The sequence below is a fragment of the Falco biarmicus genome, chromosome 11 (assembly GCF_023638135.1).
Source record: "Falco biarmicus isolate bFalBia1 chromosome 11, bFalBia1.pri, whole genome shotgun sequence".
Lineage (NCBI taxonomy): Eukaryota > Metazoa > Chordata > Aves > Falconiformes > Falconidae > Falco > Falco biarmicus.
Genome location: NC_079298.1, coordinates 2,486,855 through 2,513,398, shown reverse-complemented (window position 1 = coordinate 2,513,398; position 26,544 = coordinate 2,486,855). Strand labels below are relative to the sequence as shown.

Below are 26,544 nucleotides of genomic sequence, written 5' to 3'. Positions count from 1 at the left end.
TAGTAGGCACAGACCACTGGGTGGAGGTTGCCAGTGCTTTGACTTTTCCCCTCCAGACTGTAAAAACTCTGTTGACAAGACATTGTCAAAAAATTTCACATTCGTCTTCCCAAGAAGATGTGAACACAGGTAGCAAGAAAATTATTTGAGAGAGTGGAGAAAGACAAGCAAGGGCATAGCTTCAGAACTGCAAGCTGCGTTAACCAGTGACCTTAATCAAGAGCTGATTCTAGTACCTTACCTTGGTTGTTCCTGTCATTTAGCAGAAATGCCCTTGAATACTTTTGTCTCGGCTCTGTGTAGTCTTTTCCTCCTTGTCCTGGAACAACCAATGTTCTTCAACCTCTACAACACTGCAGGAGATCACAGATAGTTATCAGCCTTTTAATACAGAAGCTTGCTTCCAGAAAGCACATAGACACCCGTCTTCAGAGGCAAGTAGCAAATTTCACATGCAAAGATGCTTCTAGTGTAGGGCAGACCTGGAGAACAGCAAACATTACGGTGTATTCCTGGACTTGATTTCCTCAGCTGGACAGTTTCAGACAACTACCTTCCCATGCTCTGTCTACGTGAATAGTTTAGTTCAGGTAAGGAGAGGTGAATCTCCCAGTTGTCCCCAGTTACTGCACCTTAAGTGATTCACAGAGAGATTTCAAAGCACATGAACTGAATTTTGCATGAAACTAACTGGAAGACACGATCTAAGAGTGCACCTAGCACACTCCAGCCACTTAGCAGGGGACATTCTGTCAAGCCCAAAGCAAAATCCCTCTAGAGTGCTTCCCAGGTCTTTAATTCATCCCTTCTACTCTGTAAGTCCAACAGTACTGGTCTGCATTACTTCCTAAGGTCAACACTCCTTCAGTGTACTGATTTATTCAGTCTCTCAGCCTTAGGGGTGTCCTCAACCCTGTTCCAAGCTGTCTCTTCACCTCAGTGCAAAAAAGAGCTTATTTATTTACTGAAGGGTTGTGGATCCTATCTCAAAGGCACCTAGAAATAGCATCTCAATTCTGAGCACTGTAGCACTTAAATCCCTTCCTCCAGCTAATAAATGTGCTTCATGTTCTTTACAGGTGTTCCAGCACCTGACTTGGTCAGCTGGAGTTGTTCGTTACCTGTGAGAGTGTACATTAAAATGAGATGCGTGTATTTCCTTATATATCATCATAACAAAGGCTGTTGAGATGATACATCAACCGAGGAGTATAGAGATGCTATTTATACACAAACCATACACATAATATAAGGATAGAAAATGGACTGCTTGGTAATTAAACTCCCACACCATATTCAGAAACATGACCTATGGAACAGAACCTTATGTAAAATGGAACGCAAAATACAGACTTGAGGGTGGATAATTAAAAGTCCTACAGCCACACGATCCAGTGGTATGGTGTACTTAAAACTAGATTTAGAATAGGAAGAACATACAAAAGAGTTCATGAAATACATAAGTAACATAAAGTTATAAATTATGCTTATGCCTTTTACTAAACTACCCTTCAAGTACAGGGGAAAACCAACACCCACTGATACTGTGGAGTGAAGAATCAGCAGCCTATGCACTAAGTCAAAGCTTACATGCTTCTGTTTGGCAAACACCTGCAGTCATGCCAGTATAAAGCCTACAAAACATTATAATCAGCTCCTTTTTGATTAATTGGTATGTATGCCAAAAAAACAACTCTTACATGACTAGCTTCCTATTTCTTTGGAACCAAGTACAAAATCAACACTCTCAACTGTCAGGAACAAAACAAGCAGCCAAGAACCAAACATATGAAGGCAATAATGCTGCTAAAAATATTTAGGACACCTTACTTTGAACTGTTGTGCAAAATGAAATGTTACCCAAAATCCAGGTTCCATAAAAGTGTGTTATGTTTTGGTAATTCTGTTAAAATTTCCAACCAAAAAGGGTCATTCATCCACAAATCAAAGTAACGATTTGTCTTGAAAGAGTGCTTTCCACCGCTGAAGCATCAGTATTCAAAAGAGCGTCTTTTACGTGCTGCAGAGAATGTATAAAGTCAGTCCTTTTTCTTTAACTTGCAGCCAGAGCTGAGCGCATCTGTAAGCACATTTTACTTCACCATCAACGCGGGACGCATCGCTACGGTACCCCAAGCGAAGAATGGCATTAAAGTTCACATCTGTATAAAACTCACATTTGAAAAGGCCAGCCATGCCAGCAGGCTGTGCGCTTCTTGCGCTGGGAGGCCATGAGACCCTGGGAACAGACCTCAGGCGGCCCGGCAGGGCAGCGCGCAGGGAGGAGGTGCGGATGGCTGGAGGCGGCCCAGGAGCCTCGCAGCGCGGCAGGCGGCCCGGCGCAGCCCCGGGCAGCGGCCCTTCCCACGGCGCCCGGCGCGCTGCCCGGCCGGGGAAGCGCCACGGCCCCCGCCTGCCGCACACGGCGCACGCCCTCTCCACGTGCCGCAGGGCAAGCGGAGCACGGCGCGGGCAGCCCCCTTCCCCCGGGCGTGGGGCGACCACCCGGCCCGACCCCACCCGGCCCTGCGCAGCCCCCGCAGCCCCCGCGGCAGGCTCCCCGCGCAGCGTGGGGGTGCAGCAGCCCCGCCCCCGGCCCAGCCGGCCCCCGGCCCAGTGAGCGGCCCCGCCCCGCCCCAGAGGGCCCCGCCCCGCCGGGAGGCTCCACCGGCACGTCGGCGCCGAGGGCAGCTCGGGTGAGCAGCCGGGCGGTGCGGGCAGGACGGGAGGCCCGGGGCCGGGGCGGGTGAGGCAGGGCCGCAGGCTCGAGTCGCGCGGGCGGCTGAGGCGGGGCGGGCCCGGCCCAGCCCCCGCCGCCGTGACCGCCCAGCCCTGGCCCAGGCGGCGGGAAGGCCGCGGGGCCGCCCCGGAGAGCGGAGCCGGTGCAGGGCCGCCGCCCGCACCCTGTTCTGCGCCTGGCGCCGCTGCGCTGCGGCCCGCGAGTCGGCCCTGCGCCGCCGGTGCCGCCGTGCCCCGGGGCTGTTGGTGCGCCAGGGCCGTGCTGCGCGGCCCGGGGGGGCCCCGCCGGCACCTCGGGCTGCGCGCCCGCGCGCGGCGGGCGGCTTCAGAAGGGCGGGGGCCTCAGCGCGCGGGCTGCGCCCCCGTGGCGGGGCGGCACTCACCGCTGCTGTGCGCAGTCGGCAGCAGCGTCCTCGCTGCGAGCCGGCCAGGAGAGGGCGCTCAGGGCTCGGTGGCACCTGGCGCAGCCCTTCGCGGGCCTTTTTCTGTTCGCCCCGTTTCCGGAGTCGTGAGTCTGAGTTGAAGGGCTCTTGACAGAGCGCCCCGGCAGCAGTGGTTTGCTGCCCCAAAGCGATGACAGCCTGGCCAGTCTCCAGAGTGTTGCTGTGACCGTGTCAGTGAGGGAAGAAGCCTCCATCTGAGGCCAGCTGGCATTGCGCAGATGATAAGTGACGCTCTAGGCGAGGGCAGCCAACGCTAGTGGATGCCCACCACAGGGCACTGCTGTTGTACGTTCAGCCTCCTGCAACACTACCCCAGCAACAAACTGCTCTTGACAACCCTTTTCATTTCTGTCCCCAGTTCTGTGAGGCAGAACCAAGGTTAGTGACCTTAGCTTGTTGTCCTCTCTTTTCCTATGATGTGCATCTTTTCAAAGATGTTCCGTAGCTCTTTGGGTATTAAGGTAATAAAGATGGCATCACTTCCCTGTGCGTCCTTGCCATACCCTTTTCCTGACAGCAGGTTATTCTAGTGTCAGTCTTGCCACTTTACCGACCGTATTTCTGACTGTGGCAGGGCTCATGCAGTACTGCAAGGAAACGCAGTTGAAGTTGCGTCTGAGCGTTACTAGCAGTAGCTTGTCTCTGAATCTAACTGTTCCTCAGAGTCAAGCAACAGGAAAGCTGACAGAGTAGACAGATGGTCATCCAGATTCTTACACATAGCAAACCACAATCCTCTGTCACTTAAATCACTCATGCAACTTCCAAGTATGACTCCGACCTCTCCAGTTCTTATTTCTGTGGGGGGAGTGTTGAGATGGTCCAGACTAACTTTCTGTGTGGCCCTTGCCTACTACTGTGGTACAAAACCCACAACAGACGTAAGCTCTCTAGGGTAGATTTGACAGCTTCTTTCATACAGGGTGTAACTTCTAGTGTTAGTTTGAATTCAGTATTTTTTCGCGTGTAGCTAAAACTTTTTGGTGGCAAAGCTATGTATAAGTCTGTCAAGGGCTGCTCCTTAAAAAACCCAAAAAACCAAAACAACAAAAAAACGCCTATTACAATCGTCTGGCTTTTTTTCAGCCTTATCATGTCTTTTTCCAGATAAAATAAGATATAAAACATTCCAAAGAATCGAGGTCTTTCTGGATGTTTGTTGGTACTGTTTGTTTGTTCATTTTGGTTTTCTATTTAAGAGCAGTAGCAGTATCACAAAACTTAGCAGCATACCATTTTGCAATGTCTGTGGCTTATGAAAACTTGGTAATATATTGCCTACTAGAAAATGCAATCCTGCACTATTAATAAACTGACTTAATGGTTCCGTATTCAATCGTGTGATAACCTCCCCCTCTTCTATGCCTAGCAGTGGTCTTCCTGCATTTCTTCATCTTTCAACTTCATAGATCTTTTCAGTGTCCTCTAGAAATACTTTTTTCACTGTGTTGATACCTGTGTTCTTCATACTTTTTGTGGTGTGACTTTGTAACTATCTCTGGGTAGCATTCTTATTTTTTAAGAGCACAGTTATTTACCACAACTTTATTTTGAAGCCATGTGTTGTCTCCCCAGCTGTGTAACTTTCTGTAATGTCCTTGTCTTCTAGAGTTTCCAGTAACATTTCTGTGGTATGTTCGCACTGTTACGATTAATCTGATTTTTTTAATGTTATGAAATAAGTGACCAATCTGATTGCTTTTTTTTCCCCCTTCCAAAATTTTCACGTAAGAAAATCAAGAACAAGCCTTTTCTTAGTGTTTAGCTGAATTTGGTTTTGCATAGTATTGACTTGGGTAGTTCTAGAAATTTATCCCATTAAATATTATTTTTCACTTTTTTCCCCCAAACATTTCAGAGATTCATAACTATTGAAAGATGGAAAAAAGTAAAACAACCTTTTAGAAACAAATTCAGACATGTTTTTGCACAGTATTGAGGCATTCTGAAAATAGCTGTAACAATAACGTTTGTGGGCACTAAATTATAAGAAAGCAAACAAAGCTCCTACAATGAGAAAGAATATGTTTGTGATAAGTGTTAGGAATAAACTTCAGCTAGTCTGCTGAGTTCTGTCCGAGCTGGAGTATAATAACAATAGTCATGAAGTGTCCATGGCAGCAGCTTATTAAAAGAAACAAGGTATTATCAAAATATTCTGATCAATAGATATTGGTTAATGGGTAGGTTGTTCTTAAAGTCTTGCTTAGTCTGCATGTAGGTAAACATTGAAGAGATAGAATATTCACCAGTGGGCAAGAAAATTGGGTTTGATGAGTGTGTGTATAAATGAAAGAAATATATTGCTACGTCTCTGTGAACATACGATTTAATTATGCTTCACTGTTTTTAAATTATCAGTTGGTGCAATACTTAAAGGTGAATACGGCAGTTCACTCATGCTCAGTGCTGTTAAAGCCTGGGATTGCTGGTATAGCTTCCAGTTCATGTGAGCGCTGCTTGCCACAGGAACAAAACTTAATGTAGCCAAGAATTATTTTACCACTGTAGTAATTGTATTATACTTGATGTGATACTGTTTCTCAAGACGGAATCTACATTTAAAGTTGTGCTGCAGCCAGGCTAGAAGCTTTAGGAGACCTGAGCTGTAAAGATCTCACGCCTCACGTTCTTTTTCTCTTTAGCAGATGCTTCAAACCCCCGTTGCAGGGCATGGGTGGAGGTCACATTCTAGTAAATCTGCTGAAAATTTACGTATAGGCAAACCTGGAGCTTGCTTGAGCTTTGGTAAGATCACAGTTTTTGAAAGAAATATAGCAATTAAGGGCTAATTGCAGCGTTAAAACCAAACAAAATCCTGCATTACAGGTGTAGAATAACACTGGATATTATATATCCAGTGTTATATAATGGATATTATATATCCATTATAATAATAACAGGTGTAGAATAAACACTGGAGGTGTTTATTCTAAATAATTTCTATTCTTTTTTAAAATAGTGTTTGAAAACCAAAATTACTTTCTTCCTCAGCTCCGACAAGTCAGGTATGTGTGTAGTGTTTATAAGGTTTTCTTCTTTTAACTCCTATCTTAAGCTTTTTTATTGCCAAAGTGTCTTAGTTTTGAATAATTATCTCATGTTGTCATTTACAATGTTGAAGTAACTAATGTAGACATAGTTGAACTTGGTTATAAAGAAATTTTATGAGGAAATTCATCCTCATCTTGGCATATTATATACCTGAAGCAAATTTAGTGGGTCAGCAGCTAGATGTTTGAAACTGAATAGCCAGGATCTTCAGACATCTGCCTCCTCTTCATTTAATTAGCACAACATTCTTGTTTCTTTTGGTAATACATTTTATGTTATGCAGTCTTCTCTACTCCATTTTCAATATTTTGTGGGTAATTTTGTCAGAAGTAAGTGCATTGTAGGTGTTGATGAGAGAATAATGGAGCTTTTCCCCCAGGAGGAAGAGGAAGCTTACTTCTTCTGCTTCTTGGAGAGGCCTAGGAAGTAGTGGTTTGGGTTGTCCTGCAAGGACTGTCCTCTATTTTCTCACAGTCTGACAACTGGCAAAATTAAACATAGTAGAGAATTTGTGATTTATTTTTTTTTTTAATAGAACTTACTGATGAACAGAAAGCGTTTCAAGCTACCACTTGTAAATTTGCTCTGGAGGAAATTATTTCTGTTGTTGCGCAATATGACAAAACTGGAGAGGTAAATCTACCATAGCGTAAGGGAAAAATTAGACTTTTATCTTAACCTGCTTAAAGTTTGAAGTGTTAATTGTGATGATATAGAAGGTGATTTTTTTTCCCTGTCTATTTCAGTATCTGCTTCCACTTATAAAATGGGCTTGGGAACTTGGTCTTAAAAATTCACACATACCAGAAAAGTGTGGTAAGTAATCAACTTTTTAATCTGTAAAATGAAACAAAGAAAAGGCATTAGGTGACATTTGTATGTGTAATTATGGATTCTGTATAAAATAAACAATTGCATACTTGAGTAATATAAATCTAATCAGTTGGCAGGTTGACACGTAGAGGTGTTAACTATGTGTGGATGTAATCAGGAGACAAATTAGACAGACTACGATTTAGTATTTTATGACCAGATTTTCCTACTGTGATTACGACTGCCTAATGTTCCCCTGGTGCACTGTGTCAACTGATGAGGCAGAGAAATTAGAAGGTCATGCTTTGTTCTAGTCTCTGACACAGGCTGGAGCAATTTAAGAGTTTGTTCCAGAAGGACGATTTTTCAGTTTAGATTAGGTGCGGTACAGCAATGCTTTGGCAGTGTTCAGGTAAATGAGCAACCATGGAAACAATGTTAAATTATTTCCTTTTTTGCATTTATATTACTTGAAAAAGAAGTTAGGAAAGTATTCATAGCAGACTCTTTTTTTGGAAGACTAATGAGAGGGTATATCTTGTATCAAAAATTTAATTAGCGAGGTTAAGGAACAAAGAGACAAAAGGAGCAATTATGAGGAGCAGATTTATTCAGCCACAACTTCTAGAGAAACTGAAGGCTGAAATAGCAGGACTACCACAGTGTATAATCACTTAATTATTACATGAAAAATTACAAGTGGAAAATTGGACACCATTGCTTTAAAATGTTTCCAAGGGAGATCTGGGGAAATACATACTAGTAAGTCTGAAACACAATGTAAATTAAGAGCATGTAAGATGAAGTACAGAAATAGTGGACACAGATAAACACGATATGGTAGAGAAAGGTTTTTGTGAAAGGAAGTCATGCCTCATAAAATAACTGGGGTTTCTGAAGTAGCTGATCAGTGTGTGAACAAGGAAAGCCTGGTTGATACAGAATGCTTGAACTTCCAGAATGAGTTTTAAAAATCATCAGGTTTCATACTGCAAAAATTAACAGCACAGCCTTGCTGGGTCTTGTGCTGCTTGCAATACCTATAAATAAACTGGAAAAGGGGGTCAATACTGAGGTGATAGAGTTTACTGATAATAGCAAGTTATTCAGTGTAGAAAAGATGAGGCTGGTGCAGAGAGCTGCAGGAGAAGGTCATGAAACTGAGTGACTGTTAAAATGGCAAATGCCATTTAAAAAAGGAAAAGTGATGCACATGTGAAGGGAAAGAATCAGTCCAAACTTTGCAGGGAAATGGTATCTTCTGAGCTAGTTACTGCCTCTCAAAAAAAGAGATTTTAGGGTTTATAATATATAGTTCTGTGAACATTGGCATAACTCAGAAGTGGTAAAAACCATAAAAGTTAGGGTAAGAAGGGACCTTTAAGGGAATGAAGAAAAGAGCGGAAGATGTAATTATGCTGCTGCCTGAATCCAAATTGCATTTACCTCTTTAAATCATTATGTAGTCAGATCCTTCCATCTCAAAAGAGTATTGTGGAAATGTAAAAGGTTCCTAAAAGGGTGACAGAGATGATAAAAGATGTATCTTCTGTGTGAGATGTAGCTTCTGTGTGAGAAACGACAAAAATGTCAGTGTCAAGGAGAGAGTGAAAAGGGATTGATAGTTCACTGTCCCTTTCAATATAACTAGAAGGCATCAAATTAAATCAGCAGATGGCATGTTCAAAATAAATGGAAGGAGGTGGTTCTGCATGCAGTGTGTAGTTAATTTGTGAAACTCATTGCCCCTGGATGGTACTGTTGCTAAAATTTTACATAGATTCAAAAAGAGACTGGGCAAATTCACGTAAGAAGTATCTGTCAGGGGTTAGCGTAACAAAGATACCAAAGGGAGGTATCTCTTTGGCTGAGGAAGTCACCTGAAGGCGTGGGGAAATACTTTTGAAGAAGTATAGTTGTATTGTTGTTGTATTTGTATGTGCTTCCTGAAGTGCTGGCTTCTATCAGAAGCAGGTTACCGCGTTGGTTGTCTGACTAACATAAACAATTCCCCCCCGCCCCCCACCCATGCTGTGGTAGCTCAGGACCCCTTTCTCTGCTTCCTAAGAACTCTTAATTCTCAAATATAAAGTAGTCAAAAAATTTGAGTGGTACATCCTTGCCACTTTGTGCAACTTGTCCCACATTAATCACACAATAACCCTGGAACTGCAACATCTAATTTTCAAATCGCCTATTACTCTTCTGACAAAACTTTATTTAAAAACCTTGCATGAGAATGTCTAACCAAAGGCAGTACACAATCAAATGTATGTGGGGGAATATGTTTTTGTTAATTAATTAGTGTAAATCACCTATGTTACAATTTAAACCCATTCTGGTAAATGAAATATTTCAATTGTAGGTGGCTTTGGCCTTGGCAATCTTGAAGCATGCCTTGTTACAGAAGAGTTGGCTTCTGGATGTACAGGAGTTCAAACTACCATTGAAGCTAATTCCCTGAGGGTAAGTTCTGTCTTTTCTTACGTCCCTTAAACTAGAACCTGTACATTTAAAAAGGATGGATTAATGGTCTAAATACTCTCTTTCAGCAAATGCCAGTAATCATTGCAGGAAATGAACATCAGCAGAAAAAATACTTGGGAAGAATGACAGAGGAACCAATGATGTGTGTAAGTATAACTGCTACACTGTAGAATGTTCCTAAACCATATTAATAGTATTAGTCCTTTTTTTCTTCTTTAGCTTTCTTTTTTCTATTTTCTTTTTTCTTTTTTCCATTTTCCTTCTCCCCCCTTTCCTCCCCCCCTTTTTTTCCCATTTTTTTCCTGTCCCTTTTCCCCCCCTTGTTTCTTTTTCCGTGTTTTGTGTGCGTCCCCCCCGCCCCAACACTGACAAGTACTCACAACATAGCACATATTTTGGTTTGTAAATAAACAGTGGCATTTACTGAAAGGCAGGGAATGGCTAATAAAATACATTCAATAAGCAAATAGAAGATAATACTTGGATAATCATCCCCATCCTAATTTACTTACCAAAAATTAACACCTTTTATTTCCCTTTCAAGAAGGGGTGTAGGCATTTAAGAAAAATACGGAATTTCTATAAGGAAAACCTCAGGCTGAATGGTAATTAAATTGTATTTTTGATCTTAAGTATGATATAAGCCAGGGGTCCTCAAACTTTTTAAACAGGGGGCCGGCGCACGGTTGAAGTGGCAGGAGGTCATCTGTGGCTGCTTGGTTTCCCCCCCCAACCCCCGGCGGGGGGGTTCTGTAAATACGGGGGGCCGGATTGAGGACCCTGGGGGGCTGTATCTGGCCTGCGGGCTGTAGTTTGAGGACCCCTGATATAAGCAGTACTTGTTACACAGAAAGAAGTAAAGATGCAAGTGCAGTGCATTAAAATCTGAACAACTAGACCTCAAGAACACAGTACACATAAACTGTTACTTAGTGCTCTTATTTTCAGGTTTTAAAGATCCTCAGCTTTCATATTAGTTTGAAGTCTGAGGATGTAATGACTCAAAGGTTACAGAACAGTACTGTTTCATTAAAAGACAATTTTATGTATTATGGATTTATAAAGAAAATTAACTCATGTATGTTTGGATTCTTGCTCTGACAGCTGTTGTTGGGTTTTTGGGGTCGAGTTGTTGTGGTATTTTATTTTATTCAATGTTTTGGGTTTTACCATGCAGTTCACTTAAACCTTTTACAGATCAGTTTGATGCACATAGTCTGCCATAATCTGTGGTTCCTTAAAAATAAAAATCTTATTCCTTACGATTTTACATTTTATTTTCTTTTAGGCGTACTGTGTAACAGAGCCTGGAGCAGGCTCTGATGTGGCTAGTATAAAAACACAAAGGCTGAGAAGAGAGGAGAGGAGTATGTTATTAATGGTCAGAAGGTGTGGAAAGCAAACTGATGTTATAACTCATGATATATTTTCTGTTATGTTCTATAGTGGCTCCCCTCAAAATTAAATTCTGTAAAGATCGTTTATAAATCGGAATATTTATTGTGTTCCAACACGCTGCACTTTCATCTTTGACCAGTTTATCATGATAGGATATAAGAACACAGTGTCAGTGCTGTGCAAAGCCTAAAAAGGAAAATGAGCGATGATATGACAACTCACTCCAGAAGGCCTGTCACATCTTGCTGCTATGAAACAAAATTAATTCTGCTTTTTTTTCAGGGCAGGACAGCGATAGAATTTAACTTGCAAAGTACTCAGCAGGCTGGTGTTACTAACTGCCTTGCTTTGTAGCTGTGATTGAGATCAGTTGCTTCTGATTCTACTAGAAACACCTCTTGCTTCTAGTGAGGCTGGAAACACTGTTGGATTATGGTGTTACATTTTTATTTTCTGAAGGGAAGACAGCTTTCAGCTGTCAGAGAATCCAGATATTGCTATGGTGTCTATGGAGCGTGCTTTACAATATAAACCTCTTTCATCATGTTTCACATCATGCTGATTTGCAACATACAAATTCTTCTTAATTCAAGTGAGAAAACTTTATGCATTTATCCAAAAGTTGAATTTGCCAGTTATTTACTTCCTTGTTCAAGGCAGATCCATCAATCTACTAGATATCTTTTGACATTACTGAACACCATAAATATGATTTACAACTGCTAATTTCCAAGAGAAATACTTACTTACAACTTAGAAGAATAAAAGTAAGATCTTTGAAATCAGGTGATAGCATAATATTTTACCTGCAAGTATGTATTTTCTAACCATTATTTTTTATGTAGGTGCTGTGACTGAGCTTCTTTTGTACTATTCATTAAGCTTATAATATAAAGACTTATGATACATGGAAAAGGTGAAGAATCTTTGCTTGATTGATTGATTAAGATCTGTTGATCTGAAGTAATTTTATTGAATTTTATGAAATCTTGAATCTTTGAAACTTCCTCTTGCTCCCCCTCAGTTTATTTTTGGGAAGGGCAAGAAAAAAGGGTTGTTAACTTACAGATAGAATTTATTATATGGTAGAACTGCACATAAAAACAGTTAAACTGCTAACTAAAAAAAGTATCTGGTTGTTAATTGTGAGGATAAACTGCATCCCTCTTCTTCGTTTTACACTAGGTATTTTTTGATAGTTCATACCGATCCAGATCCAAAAACTCCTGCAAGCAGAGCCTTTACTGGATTCATTGTAGAAGCAGATAGCCCTGGAATCCAAATTGGAAGAAAGGTGAAGACTATTTCGTATTTGACAAGCCAGGAATTACAGTTCTAAACTAATACTGCAACAAATTACCATTATAGAAAAAAGACTGTTACGCAACTGAACGTTTTCATATGCTCATGTACAACAATCTTCATTTTCACAACATTCAGAAACTATTCATAAGATGTACTTAACTATAATGTTATTAATTCAAATAAGTTATTTAGAAAAGTCTAAAGTGAGATGACTGAACAGCTGCAAAAGAATCTTTGAGAACTATTTTCTTGACAAGTGCCAGTGAATGTGGAATAGTATACCTTGAAAGGATAAGAAGCAAGTTGGGCAATTTTAACCATAATACGCACACAATGAGATTTAATTGTAGCTACTGCTGTTCAAGGAAGTGGCCTTGGAGACACTGGTGCTAGTTCTTTTTTTCTTTTTTAAAAAAAGTACTATTTTTAGTAGTAGACAAAACTGGATGTTGAACATTAGGGAAGGAATCTGAAGACTTGAAAAGCTCAATTATTTATTTAGTTGTAGTATACCTGTACTGCCTGCCTATTAGATTATTTAATTTTTCCACTCCCATCTCAAAGGATATAGTTGAACTAGAGAAAGACAAGAAGACTAATTAGAGCTACAGACTGCTTTCATAATAAGGAGAAAGTAAAACTGCTCAGCTTAGACAAATCAAGTGCACACTGGTCTGTAAGTGCAAAACTAGTGTTTGTCATGTATATGGTAATTTTTAGATGAAAACTTTTTGGGAAAAAAGCGTACTTTATGCTTTGAGTAAACTGAAGAATGAAAACATATTGTACATTTGAATAATGCAATGTAGTTGCACCTCTGTAAATTTTCCATTTCAGGAAATTAATCTGTCAGAGCTGCTCAGATATAGCAGGTCTTTGAAAATGTGAGAGATGTGAGAGTTCTGAAAGAAAATGTATTAATATCTGAGGGAGCTGGCTTTAAAATCTCAATGGGAGCTTTTGATGAGACCAGATGACCTGTAAGTATTGATTCACAGGTCCAAAACCAGATTTTAGTGACTAAATATTCTTTATTGTCGGCGCCGGGTGTACGGGGGATCCTTCCACCAATCGTACACACCCAGAGGGGCAGATTATCTTATATTTATATAATGAAACAATGAATATTCCATTAACGCCTATACATATTCATCACCTGAACCCGCCTACCCTCGCTCCGTATGCTAATTAGCTTATCAGTCTTCCACGCTTGCGCAGATTCTTCCAAAAATTGTGGGCCGGGGTCTTTAGAATGTGGGCAGTGGTCTATGGGAGGAAGGCCGTAGGTCTTCCTCATGGTGTACTTTTCACCTTAGGTCTCAAAAGTGATGAGTTGGCAGACTTGTAGAAATCTTTCCCAGGGTTTTTACAATACCCCTCGTAATTTTACTCAAGGCCATCCTGCTGTCCCGTTATCTCCTTGGTAGGGCAGCTTGCTTTGCAGATAAGGAGGACAGCTCCCCTTGCAGAGATTTGCAACTTTCTTGCCAGAACAGTCTATATGATCTTTCAGACATTTTAACCCCTTTGTCGCTATACAATTACAAGCTTATTTATGCATTAAAATGAATATTGGTTTATGAATACAAACTTGACCATATTATTTACAGCTTACTCACATCATTCCCCCCTTTTCTTGATACAAGCAAATTCCTTTGCTATTTTATCTTTCAAAAGTACAATAGAATAAGCATTTGAACAGAATACACACAAGTATTATTAAAACAGTCAACAAAACTATGGCAGCTAACACCTGTTTTAACCATTGTACATTAGGCAACCAGGACATTAACTTGTTCCATATTTCCTCAAAACTCCAAGAAAGATCATCCTTTGTAATCTCATGTAATATCCTGGTTTGTTCCCAAATCTTTTCTAAATCCAAAGTTACTCTCTTGTCGTTGTCTATGTATGTGCAACAACTTGTATTTATTAATGTGCACACTCCTCCTTCTTTGCTGAATAGCATATCAAGCGCCAGTCTATTTTGTAGGGTTATTCTTGAGATGCTTTTAATTTCCTCTTGTTGTGCCTGTATGGCATCAGCAGTAAAGTTCATGGCAATTTCCATAGTAGCAGAGAGGTTTACTAAAGCTTTTTCTAATTCACTTACTCCTAACCATGGCAAAAACCAACGAGCAAAACTGTGAAAGGCAGTAGGCCTCTGTATAAGAGGATTTGTACTTTCTCGTCTAATCCTTTTAATATATGATCTAATTAGTCCTTGTGTCAGGTTACGAACTGTAGAGATGTGCGGAAAAACAGGTCCTACAGCACATTCACCCTGCCAGCCTAAGGGTAAAACTTTTCAGGCTTTGTCTCCGCATATCCAGTACCATCCAATCCCTGAGGGAATGGGCCATCCCTTAGGGGTAGTGTTGTTTCCCCTCCTGGTCTGGTTTTTATTCCAAAGATTTGCCCCTCCATATTTCCAGTAGGATGTACAATTAGGGTACCTGCCTATGAAGACTGTTTTCCCACACCTTTTATCGGTCGAATTCCCTCCTGTTTCAGGTTCGGTCTTATTTAAGGAGCACCTTTGAACACACGGGACACCTCTACTAGAGTTCAAAGGAGCATTAATATCCAATGACCAAGACAAATCCTTAACCTCTAATTGGGTGTACTCTGAAATATTCATTTCTGAAAAAGCTGTATGTGTTTCGGAATCATTCGGAAATGCACTACCTATCAGGGGAAATCCCCGACCTGCATTTTCAGGCTTTTGAGTACAAATCCAACAAGAAGTTAGGTTAAAATTCTGAGCAATGTTTCTTAGCAATTGTAAATATATATTCTGGTCCCATGCATTGACATTTTTCAACCATAATCCTGTTACCATAACAATTATTGTCCATCCTTTCGACACAGCCGTAACTTTAGGGGTTCCATCCGCGTAGCCTCCCATTGTGAGTCTGGAGCTTTCTTCACTCTTGAATAGTGGATCCAAGCGGCTTGTTCTTTAATCTTGGTAGCAGTATGAGTTGTCAACAGTACTTGATACGGTCCATTCCATTTCTCTTCTAAGGGTTGTCCTGAAAAAGTCTTTACGTTGGTTAATTCAGCTACCCGCTTAGCCTCTTGATCTGCCAATCGATTTCCTATCTCAAAATCAGCATTCCCTTTCTGGTGTCCCCGACAATGCATAATAGCTACTTTTTCCGGTTGTTTCACAGCTTCTAGCAATTGTAAGATTTCTTCAGCATGCTTTATTTGTTTTCCTTGAGCGGTCAGCAGTCCTCGTTCTTTCCAGGTTGCTCCATGAGCATGCACCACACCGAATGCATACTTAGAGTCTGTCCAAATATTTATTTTCTTTCCTGCTGCCAATTCCAATGCCCGTGTAAGAGCAATTATCTCTGCTTTCTGGGCAGACGTCCCAGGGGGTATTGGTTTAGACTTGATTACCTGTTTAGTGGTGGTAACGGCATACCCTGCCTTACGTTGCCCTTGTTTCACAAAGCTGCTTCCATCAGTATACCAAGATTCGTCAGCATCTTCTGAAGGTTCCTCCTTAAGATCAGGTCGGCTCGAATACACAGTTTCCATCGTTTCTATACAATCATGTATCACTGGTTCATCCAGAGTCCCGCTGAGGAAAGAAGCTGGGTTCACAACGTTAGTGACAACAATTTCCACATCCTCTTGTTCCACTAATATTGCCTGATATTTTAAAAATCTCTGCGGTGAGAGCCAATGGTTTCCTTTTTGTTCCAAAACTGCTGAGACTGTATGGGAGACTAACACTGTCATTCTCTGTCCCATCGTAAACTTTCGAGCTTCCTGTATATTAATAACAACCGCGGCAACAGCCCGAAGACATCCAGGCCATCCTCTGCTTACTTCATCCAACTGTTTAGAGAAGTAAGCTACTGCTCGTTTATAGGGACCCAGTTTTTGTGCTAGTACTCCCAAAGCTATCCCTTGTCTCTCATGAGAGAATAACCAAAAGGGTTTTGAGAGATCCGGCAATCCCAAGGCCGGAGCCTGCATCAGTTCTTGTTTAAGTTGTTTAAAAGCCTTTCGCGCTTCTCCAGTCCAGACTAACTTGGACTGATCATTCTTTACCAATTCATACAGAGGTTTCACCACCAGTCCATAGTTATAAATCCAAAGACGGCACCAACCTGTCATTCCCAGAAAAGTTCGTAGTTCCTTTACCGTTTGGGGTTCTGGAGTTTGACAAATAACTTTGTTCGGTTCCCAGTTCTCGTTGTCCTCCCGAGATTTCAAATCCCAGATAAGTCACGCATTGCTGAACCAGTTGGGCTTTCTGTTGGGAAACTCGATATCCATTTAAACCCAGAAAATTAAGGAGACTTATAGTCCATCGAATGCAACTCTCTTTAGTCTCAGTAGCTATTAAGAGATCGTCCACATATTGCAACAAAGTCCCCTCAGTGTCTGGAGGCGTCCAAGTCTCGAGTTCCTTAGCTAATTGATTCCCAAAAATAGCGGGGCTATTTTTGAACCCTTGAGGTAATACTGTCCACGTAAGCTGTGTCTTTCTGCCTGAGTCGGGGTTTTCCCATTCAAAGGCAAATAACTTTTGACTTTCCATAGCTAAGGCTAAGCAGAAAAAAGCATCCTTTAAATCCAGTACAGTAAACCAAACTTGACTATTCTTTAGTCAACAGAGTATATGGGTTCGCCACTGCTGGATGTATATCCTCAGTGATTTTATTTATGGCTCTTAAATCCTGAACCAGCCTATAGCTTTTTCCATCTGCCTTCTTGATTGGTAATATAGGCATATTGTATTCCGATTCACATTCGACTAGTAGCCCATACTGTAAAAATTTATCAATTATTTCTTTAATTCCTCTCCTATCCTCTATCTTTAAAGGATACTGTTTAACCTTAACAGGTTTTTCCCCTGGTTTTAATTTTATGGTTATTGGAGTCACATTCTTGGCCTTTCCGGGAACTTCGGTGGCCCAGACTCCTGGATATACTTGATCTGTGATCTCCGAAGGTATCTCACCTTTAGGGTCAGTCTGTATTAATGCTAAACTCAATACATTTATTAGCTGTTCTTCTCCTATCCTTAACTCCATTTTCCCTTTTTCAAAGACTATTTCTGCTTCTAGTTGTTCTAATAAATCTCGGCCTAATAAAAGATTTTGGTGATCCTGGTAAATGTAAGAACCTATGTATTCCCATCTGTTTTCCCAATTTATACTCTAACGGCTTTATGAAAAAGGCTTTTTGTTGTTGGCCAGTGGCTCCCACTACAGTCACAAAGTCTTTATCCTCTGGCATTAATTTCTGGTTTAGCACTGAATAAGAGGCGCCTGTATCTATTAAAAATTCCATTTTCTGTCTTGATTTCCCTAGCTCTATTTTAACCAGAGGATCTGCTAGGGTAGATTCTCCTGGTCGACTTCATTGATCCGATGAAACATTTGCTATCATGTTTCGAGCTCTCCCTCGCTTTGGACACTCCCCTTTCCAATGGCCTACTTCTTTACAATAGGCACACTGATCTGATCTTAGAGGTGGTTGCTGGGTCCTTATTCGTTTCCCATCTCCCCTATTTTTAACTTGAAAAGTTGGTCCTTGGTTATTCAATGCGGCTACTGTTGCTGCTGCAATAGTCTGTCCCAGTTTCTGTCTTTCCTCCCCTTCCCGGTTTCTAAACACTCTCCATGCTTCTTCTACCAGTTTTTCTAAGTCTCTCATGTCTGCCCCTTGTAATTTTTGGAGTTTTTTCCTTATGTCTTCTGTTGACTGTCCTAGAAATAATGAAACCAACTGTAATTTACCCTCTTCTGAGGAAGGATCTATCGTTGTAAATTTTTGCATAGCTGTTCTTAAACGATCTAAGAATTCTGAGGGTGTCTCAGATGGTCCTTGTTTTATAATATATAGCCTGGACCAATTCATGGACTTAGGAATGGCATTTTCTAAAGCGATTCTTATCCATTCTTGATATCTTTTTAATAATCTATAATCATTATCATCATTATAATCCCAGTCAGGATCTGCCCTTGGAACATGGACTTCCACAGTTCCAGGTAAAACTCCTGAGGCTATTTGAACTTGTACATGCGTTCGTGCAGTTTTAATTATCAGTTGTTTCTCAGTTTCAGATAAAGCTGCTAACATTATTTCTGTATCTTTCCAGTCCGGATCCAAATTTTTCACAATTAATTCGAACCTACTGGCTATCCTCTCCGGATCGTCTCTATAACCTTTTACTGCCTCTTTCCATGAATCTAATTCACTAGTGGAAAAAGGAATCTTGATTCTAACAGGCCCATTAGTTCCCACAGCCTGTCGCAAGGGAGCCTGTATTACTGGTCCTGATTTGCTCCCTAATCCTGCTTTGCTCCGTGTACGAGCAGTAATTGGAGTGAACCCTTTAGGGTTCACATTGTCTCTGGGTTCCTCACCATCGGATCCCTCAGCTTTCCCATTTTCCACGATCGGTAAAGGTGGAACGTAATCTTCCACCCTTTCTTCTGACTCACTTAATTTTAAACATCTCTGACCAATACTACATGCTGAACAACATCTCTTCAGTTTTCCTATCCCATCCTTCCTCATATCCTTTTCCATTGCTAATATTAAGGGATCTTGTGGTGCTAGGTTAATTCCACACCCCTTTTGCCACTCTGGGTGATTCCTCAGAGTGAAAAACATATCAGCATACATTACTTCATCCCATTTTCCTTCTCTCCGTAGGAACAACATTAACTGCAGCAAAGTATTATAATTTATAGTTCCATTACAAGGCCACTTTTCCCCTCCTTCCAGCTTATAAAGTGGCCACCATTGATTGCAGTACTTTATCAATGTTTTCTTATTCACATTTCCACCAACAGACCCTCCAATATCCCTCCAGTGACCCAAAACGCATCCTAACGGGCTTTTCTTTAAAATCCCACCACTCTGCTTTCCTCCCATTTTTCCAGCTTACACTCGCAGAACACACGTATCACTTACAGAATTAATACTTACAAAATGCAGCACGCAGGTATCTTTCTACAGCAACACCAAGAACTCACTATTATTATCAAAAATATAGCCGAAATCACAGTAACAATTGTCAAAGTCAAATTCCACATTCCATAAATCCGGTAACCAAAATAAGCAACACTGCAGCAAATAAGCTTTATAAGCAAACTTGCCAGATTCCAGATGGCAATTAAATGCCGATAAAACCCAAACGGAACCAGAAGTATACTTGGGGTGCTAGCTACAGAAGTATACCTGAGTTTTCCAGATCAGACGTATACTTGAGACACGAGTCACAAAGTATACCCAGACGCCACCCTGCGGGAGTCAATCCTCTCGTCTTACGGGCAGCTCCAGAGAACAGATAACCGGTAATACCAGAATAAAGCAATAAAGAATATTGTCACTTACTATAATGGGATTCTTGTCTGCCCCCGCAGTGATCCGGTGAGTTGGGGAGTCCCTCCGGGAAAAATCCTGGGGGTACCCAAGGGAGTCCACTTCCCAGCGGGTCCTACGGCCAGGCAGAGAGGTGTCCCATCTGGGTTGCCAGATTGATTCACAGGTCCAAAACCAGATTTTAGTGACTAAATATTCTTTATTGTCGGCGCCGGGTGTATGGGGGATCCTTCCACCAATCGTACACACCCAGAGGGGCAGATTATCTTATATTTATATAATGAAACAATGAATATTCCATTAACGCCTATACATATTCATTACCTGAACCCGCCTACCCTCGCTCCGTATGCTAATTAGCTTATCAGTCTTCCACGCTTGCGCAGATTCTTCCAAAAATTGTGGGCCGGGGTCTTTAGAATGTGGGCAGTGGTCTATGGGAGGAAGGCCGTAGGTCTTCCTCATGGTGTACTTTTCACCTTAGGTCTCAAAAGTGATGAGTTGGCAGACTTGTAGAAATCTTTCCCAGGGTTTTTACAATACCCCTCGTAATTTTACTCAAGGCCATCCTGCTGTCCCGTTATCTCCTTGGTAGGGCAGCTTGCTTTGCAGATAAGGAGGACAGCTCCCCTTGCAGAGATTTGCAACTTTCTTGCCAGAACAGTCTATATGATCTTTCAGACATTTTAACCCCTTTGTCGCTATACAATTACAAGCTTATTTATGCATTAAAATGAATATTGGTTTATGAATACAAACTTGACCATATTATTTACAGCTTATTCACATCAGTATCAGAAATAACTTATTTGTAAAATATAGCAGGTATTTCTGATTTTTTCATTCTGTGCTATATTCAATTCAGGTAGCTGCTGGTGCTGTTGGATTAGCAAAAAGAGCACTTGATGAAGCTACTAGATACGCTTTGGAGAGAAAAACCTTTGGGAAAGCAATTGTTGAAGTAAGTGAGGGTGGGGAGGGGGAAGAAGGAGAGAGAACATAAATAGAAGCTATGCTTTCACACCAGATGTACTACTACTGATTTTTCAAGGTTATTCCTTGATTGGTTTAGTTCCTTAATTTTTATATTATCTCACTGCCATTTTTATGTTTCCAACTATGTAGGTCAGCACCATTTGAGTAAAGTTAGCTGTGCAGTACTTCAGGATTTTTTTTTATAATTTATCAATGATAATGGTAAAAGCAAAAAGAAAACCGAAAGCCCAAAAACCTGAAACTCGTGTATGAGCAGGATGTACTTAAGTTATTCAGTGCTAATAAACAGGGATTTTCAGGAAAGGAGAAAAACCTCTGAGGTATGTGAAACAAGATGCACAGTATTAATACTAACAGAATACCCTGCTGATCACACCACTTACCAGTTTCAAAGAAATGTGAATAAATAGCAAGGTAAATACCAATCTCACAGTATTTAACCCCTCTGACTAAATGGATTTGAGAATTAAAAACTTAAAAAGTCTAATTCAATATACAATTATGAGAGCCTGACCTATATTCTGTAGAACTCCTCTAGTAGAATTTACTGGGTTTGTTGGAGAGATTATTGTATTAAGAAGATTATCTCTTTCTTGGATGTCATAGAATTTTAAGCGGGCAATGTTAACCTAGTTTACTTTGTCATTCATAGCACCAAGCAGTATCTTTCTTGCTTGCTGAAATGGCAATTAAAGTGGAATTTGCTAGGATGGCTTACCAGAGAGCTGGATGGGAAGGTGATGCTGGTCACAGGAGCACCTGCTATGCTTCCATTGCAAAGGCATTTGCTGGTGACATTGCAAACCGAGTAGCTACAGATGCAGTACAGATTTTTGGAGGAAATGGATTTAATACTGAATACCCTGTAGAAAAACTAATGAGAGATGCTAACATCTGCCAGGTAAGTAAAAGAGAGAATGGGATCTTTATATAATGCCTAAATTTTATATAAAATAAACATGGCTACTTATTTCAGATCATGATGTACACATATAAAAAAAGTTTTTACGATAAAAGCAATAATCCTTCAATGTAAAGAAAGAGTCATTAAAATCAGGCAAATTCTGGCATAGAAAAGTTATTGCACTGGACCAACTCAACCTACTTAAGAGAAATAAATTGGTCTTTTCTCCCCCCTGCCCCAATGTGGTAACTCCCTGAAATTCTTGTACTCTTAATTTTGAAGCTTTTGAGCTCTTAGAAAAAAACACTGTAGAAGAAACCGATCAAAATACTAGTGCTTGCTTTGGGATTCTGAAAGTAGGATGGTTTATGTATAATGCTGGTCTTGAAAACCTTCAGTGATGGAAATCCTCTGACCTTCCAACATGTATTGTGGACTAGCACCTGCCTATAATTTAGCTTTCCTCTCAGCCTGAACACTAAAGCAGCTTCTTCACCTTTCTTCTTGTAAGTTGTGGGGTTTGTGTGGTTTGTTTTGGTTTTTTTGTGGGTTTTTTTCGTTTGGTTGGGTTGGTGGTTGGTTGGGGTTTTTTTTGCTTTCTGTTTCCAGCCTTGTTTTTGTTGCTGTGCTCTAAACCTTCTGTTTGCAGCTTTGGTATTGTAAGCTCTGTGGAACACTCTGACTGAAAATCAGCAGTGCTGAGTATCATGGAATGATGATCTTGCATTTGTTGTGTTAACAGAAGTGTGACACAACCTGGAGTGATTAGCCTTTTTTCTTTTTTTTTTTTTTAACAGCAAAACCCTCCCATATTTACTCATGTTTAGCCCAGGCACCCATAATCCCCAGGTTTTTTTTTCTGCAGTGTTACTGCCAAGAAATTATTCTATGTCATGTTGTAATTCTTCTGTTAGCGTACACTATGCTACAGTTCTTTATTCAGCAAGAATATTTTGTGTTCAGCAAAACCAGTGATGTTTATTAGTGACTAGATAAAACATACCAAAACAGATGATACCAAGAAATGCATGCAGACCATGAACTGTAATGTTAGTTAGCTATAACAGCTGTCATTCTTAAGAATCTAGGTAGTTAGTATTTCTCTTACAGCTACTTCTAAAATGAAAACTAATCTCACTAGCCAAGAATTTATTTTTCTCTATTTAAGGAAAGACAGCCATTGTTATGGAATCTAAAGTTTCTTAGAACTAATTGCACTCCTGTGAGTGAGGAAATGAATGAATGACTAAGTGAACTTTATTATGATTGGGCTTTTTGCTTGGCAGGTTGCATGGTTTTGTAGAGAAAGATGATGTGACCGTTAGAACTTTATGTGAAAGCTGAGACTGATTTTACAGTATCCCAGTTATTTAGATTTTCCATTACACTGATCCATCACAAATGCATGGCTATGTAGGCTTTTTTTTAATTGTTCAGACTAATCATATTTAGTATTTTTGGTGGTGTTCTGTTCCACTTCATCCCAAAAACAATTCAGGAAAGGCTTTTTTCTTTGCAATTATTTTGTCCACATCCCTTGAATATACCTTGCACTTCACTGCACATTACTGCATTACTGCCCAATTCCAGATGGTATATGCATTTGGCCGTAAGTTTCATGTACAAAAACTTGGTTTTCCAACTTTTCTTCCACATATTTCATCTTTTTCAGTATTACAGTATTCTAATACTGATTTTACTGGTAACATTTTTACATGTCCTTACTCTGCTTTAGGTTTGTCTGACTACAAATCTAGGCTACTCTGGTAGAAACTTGGAATCTAGTTTTCTTTCTCAGATTTTGAAAACTTCCCTTCTTTAATTGACAATGATTGTTGACACTATATTAGCATTGGCTTATAAACCTCTGGTAATTACTTGACGAGATTGTCAGTTTTGATGTCTTTACACTTGAGGTCCATGGCTGTCTTCATCAGCAAGTAATTTAGCACAGTAGGAGCAGATTAGTAGATTGCACGAATAGCTGCTGAGGCCCGGACAACTGCACTGTAAGCAGTTTGGGCAGGCTGACTTCATAGCAAGCCTGTTTGGTCCCTTGAATTGTATGTCCCCGATACACATAAAATTGTAAGGATCCAGTTGTAGGCTTGGACCATTATGTCTTCATTCGGGACTGGTGTCCCAGTAGGTGTTTGGTATATAGTGAAAGCAGAGCTTTCATTTTGGTTTGCTCCAGAAGGCATCTACTGTTCACAAAACACAATTTGCTCTATGAACAGTATCAACATGGGGTAAGCAGCAGCAGTCAGAGAATTCAGTTTGGGAATGAAAAATTTCTTCTGAACCAAAAAATTAATGTGAATACAGGTTATAGTGTTTTTATTTTCAAAAGACTTTGTGAGGTTCTTGGGAAGATTATTCCAATAAGTGAATGGAAAAGTAGATTTGCATGAATTTGAGCAGTTTCCCAAACCAAGTTCTGGCAGAACTGGGAGCTGGAACACTTTAACCTCTAAATTAGGTTGCCTCAGCCCTTGCATTACATTGCAATATACCTGTGGAGCACATGGCCTTCTTTGGCACTAGAGCTTCATATATACTTTGTTGTCTATCTTTGACTTCGCTGCCAGCAAACAAACAAAACAGAGGGATAATGCTGACTGTTTCTAGAAGAAAATGCAAGAATACATTATTAACAAAACAAAACAAAAAAACAAAAAAAACCCCTGCTCTGGAAAGAGTACTAGTTAATAAGAAGAAATGGAAACAAATAGATCAAAGAGAATATTTGGTATGACCTTGAAAGGCTAGTCAAAGAAAATACACCACTTTGGCACAAGTCACCTCCTCCCTTCCACCTATAGTTTTAAATCCTACTTTGTAAAACCTAAATTATGTATTTGCTTCCTCAGATAAGAATTTTCCTCATCCTTCTTCACCCACAACATCTGTTTATTTTTATGAGAACCTTACGGAGTTAAGATAAGAGCACCTGAGAGGACAAGACTGTCTCTCAGTGTCTTGTACGCTATTTATTCCATTTAGCCCGCTGTATTACTCTGTCACACTGGAATTTTCTCAGTTTTCTTGTCTTTCTGCACATCCCAATGCACACAGGGTTAGTGCCACGAAAGTTTAAAAGTATAGATTGGTTAAAAAATCATCAGCTAACATTACTGCAATTCTTCTTTTCAGATTTATGAGGGAACTGCTCAGATTCAAAGGATGGTCATAGCTCGTGAACTTGTTGGCAAAATTAAGGCTTAAAGAAATGTATAAAATGTATCTGGCACTGCTGTAGTGTTCTGTGTTCTCAGGGAAGAGGATTTTAGTGCATTTCTCAATAGAATTAAAAAGGCATGGAGGAAAAACCCCCAACCTTCCTTCAAAATCTTTTTACGTTGTACATTATTAAGCAGTGTTTCTGTTCTCCCTGTCCAGTCCCTCACTTCATTCCTGATTAACAAAGCTGGTATTTTCTAATAATTTTGCATTCATTCCAAAGTGATCAGTTCTTCAAATACAAAACAGGCAAGAAATGAGAACCTTATAATACAATGTTTTCTCACTATAAAATTAGATAATCAGAATGTTATGTCTGATGGTCATTGCTGCATTCTAATAATTTTTTTTAAGAGAAGTGTGTTTGGTTTTTATTAATTTACCTTGTCACATCACTTAACTTGTATTTTGGGTAAGTTGTTCAGTGTCTGCAGTATGTTAGTGGCTGTACTTCAGCTCCTACTATGCTGTGCGAACAGCAGCTGAATAGCCTTTCCGGTTTGGCAGCGTGAAGGCCTGCACTGCTACAGTCTGCATGTGTGCCTGTTCTGAGGATTTAGGTACTACCCAATAGTAATGATACTGGCTTGAGAGAATTGTGGCCTTTTGCACTGTTGCACTCACCTAAGCGAGTAAATGTTCAATTAGGATGATTCACTCCAAGCAAAAGTGTGTAACTTTTCCTTAAGAAAGACTTCCAAAATCATGTTTATTTCAAATACAGTGTACTTAAACCTATTACTGCTTTCCATCTATGTATATACTTAACTATGTTTCCAGCAAGAACAGCTGAGAAGAAGGAATCGTGTTGGTTTTTTTTTTAACCTTGGATAGACCCTTCTTGGCAGTGCTGGCAGAATGGATGTTCCCTGAGCTGCTTGAACAAATTACTCTGCAGTACTGGGGCCATACCTGCAGTACTGTGTCCAGTTCTAGGCTCCCCAGTGGAAGCAAGATACGGACTTAACTGGAGAGAGTCCAGCACGGCCACCAAGATGATTAAGGGACTGGAGCATCTGTCACATGAGAAGAGGCTGAGACTCTTCAGCCTGTACAAGAGAAGGCTCAGGGTTAGTCTTATGTATGTGCATAAATTCGTGATGGGATGCAATGACGAGGAGGGACCCAGCGTCTCCTCAGCAGCATCCACTGATGGGACAAGAGGCAATGCGTGCAACTTAAAACATGAAATTCCACTGGAACACAAGAAAACACTTTTTTTTTTTTTCCTCCTCTCTCTTGTGAGGGATGTCATACACTGGCAGAGGTGGAGTTGCCATCTCTGGAGATACTCAAAACTCAGCTGGACATGGTCCCAGACAGCCTGCTCTAGCTGTCTCTGCTGGGGCGGGTGGGTTGCACTTGATCCTAAGAGGTCCCTTCAAACCTCAAGAATTCTGTGAATTCATTGGCAGTTTCTCACCAAAATGCCTTTGTCTTGCTGTGGTCTCTCTTCCGTCACCTGGATTTAGTGCTGGACTGTACAATTACTGTCATCGGGTATTGGTTTTGCAGTGCTCGGGAGTATCCTCTGGTAGGCCACCTGGGAAATCAGTTCTTTAAAGAAAGTGTTTAATCACTGTAAACCACCAACATGTTTACCTGTGGGAAGACCAGCGATGCGATGTTCTTGACAGGTATTTGACATACATAAAACCCAGGCCTCAGTCCAGCTGCTCTGTACCAGCCAGCGTCACACACGGTACTTGTACAGGATGGGAATGGTGTTCCCCACCTGGTGTGCTCCATGTGCCAGCATCCAGCCTTGGTAATCAGCATCATCATCACCCCAGGCAATTTTAA

At 40.7% G+C, this 26,544-nt stretch overlaps 1 protein-coding gene across 1 annotated transcript; it reads left to right on the top strand.

Annotated features, from left to right (window-relative positions):
- Window positions 1-1,304: 1,304 nt before the first annotated feature.
- ACADM (acyl-CoA dehydrogenase medium chain) lies at window positions 1,305-13,221 on the top strand. Its single transcript, XM_056356186.1, has 7 exons — window positions 1,305-1,328; window positions 2,065-2,127; window positions 6,741-6,869; window positions 6,983-7,052; window positions 9,415-9,515; window positions 9,602-9,682; window positions 12,120-13,221. Exons 1-7 carry the CDS (start codon window positions 1,305-1,307, stop codon window positions 12,201-12,203), a joined length of 552 nt encoding a protein of 183 aa, XP_056212161.1. The 3' UTR covers window positions 12,204-13,221.
- Window positions 13,222-26,544: the final 13,323 nt, after the last annotated feature.

What these genes read in the sequence shown, in the direction of transcription:
- ACADM (XM_056356186.1), top strand. Translation starts at nt 1,305, where the DNA reads ATGACCTATGGAACAGAACCTTAT. An exon ending in ACGCGGGACGCATCGCTACG is followed by an intron (nt 2,128 to 6,740) that starts GTACCCCAAGCG and finishes TAAACATAGTAG; the next exon opens with AGAATTTGTGATTTATTTTT. An exon ending in CAGAGGAACCAATGATGTGT is followed by an intron (nt 9,683 to 12,119) that starts GTAAGTATAACT and finishes GTTTTACACTAG; the next exon opens with GTATTTTTTGATAGTTCATA.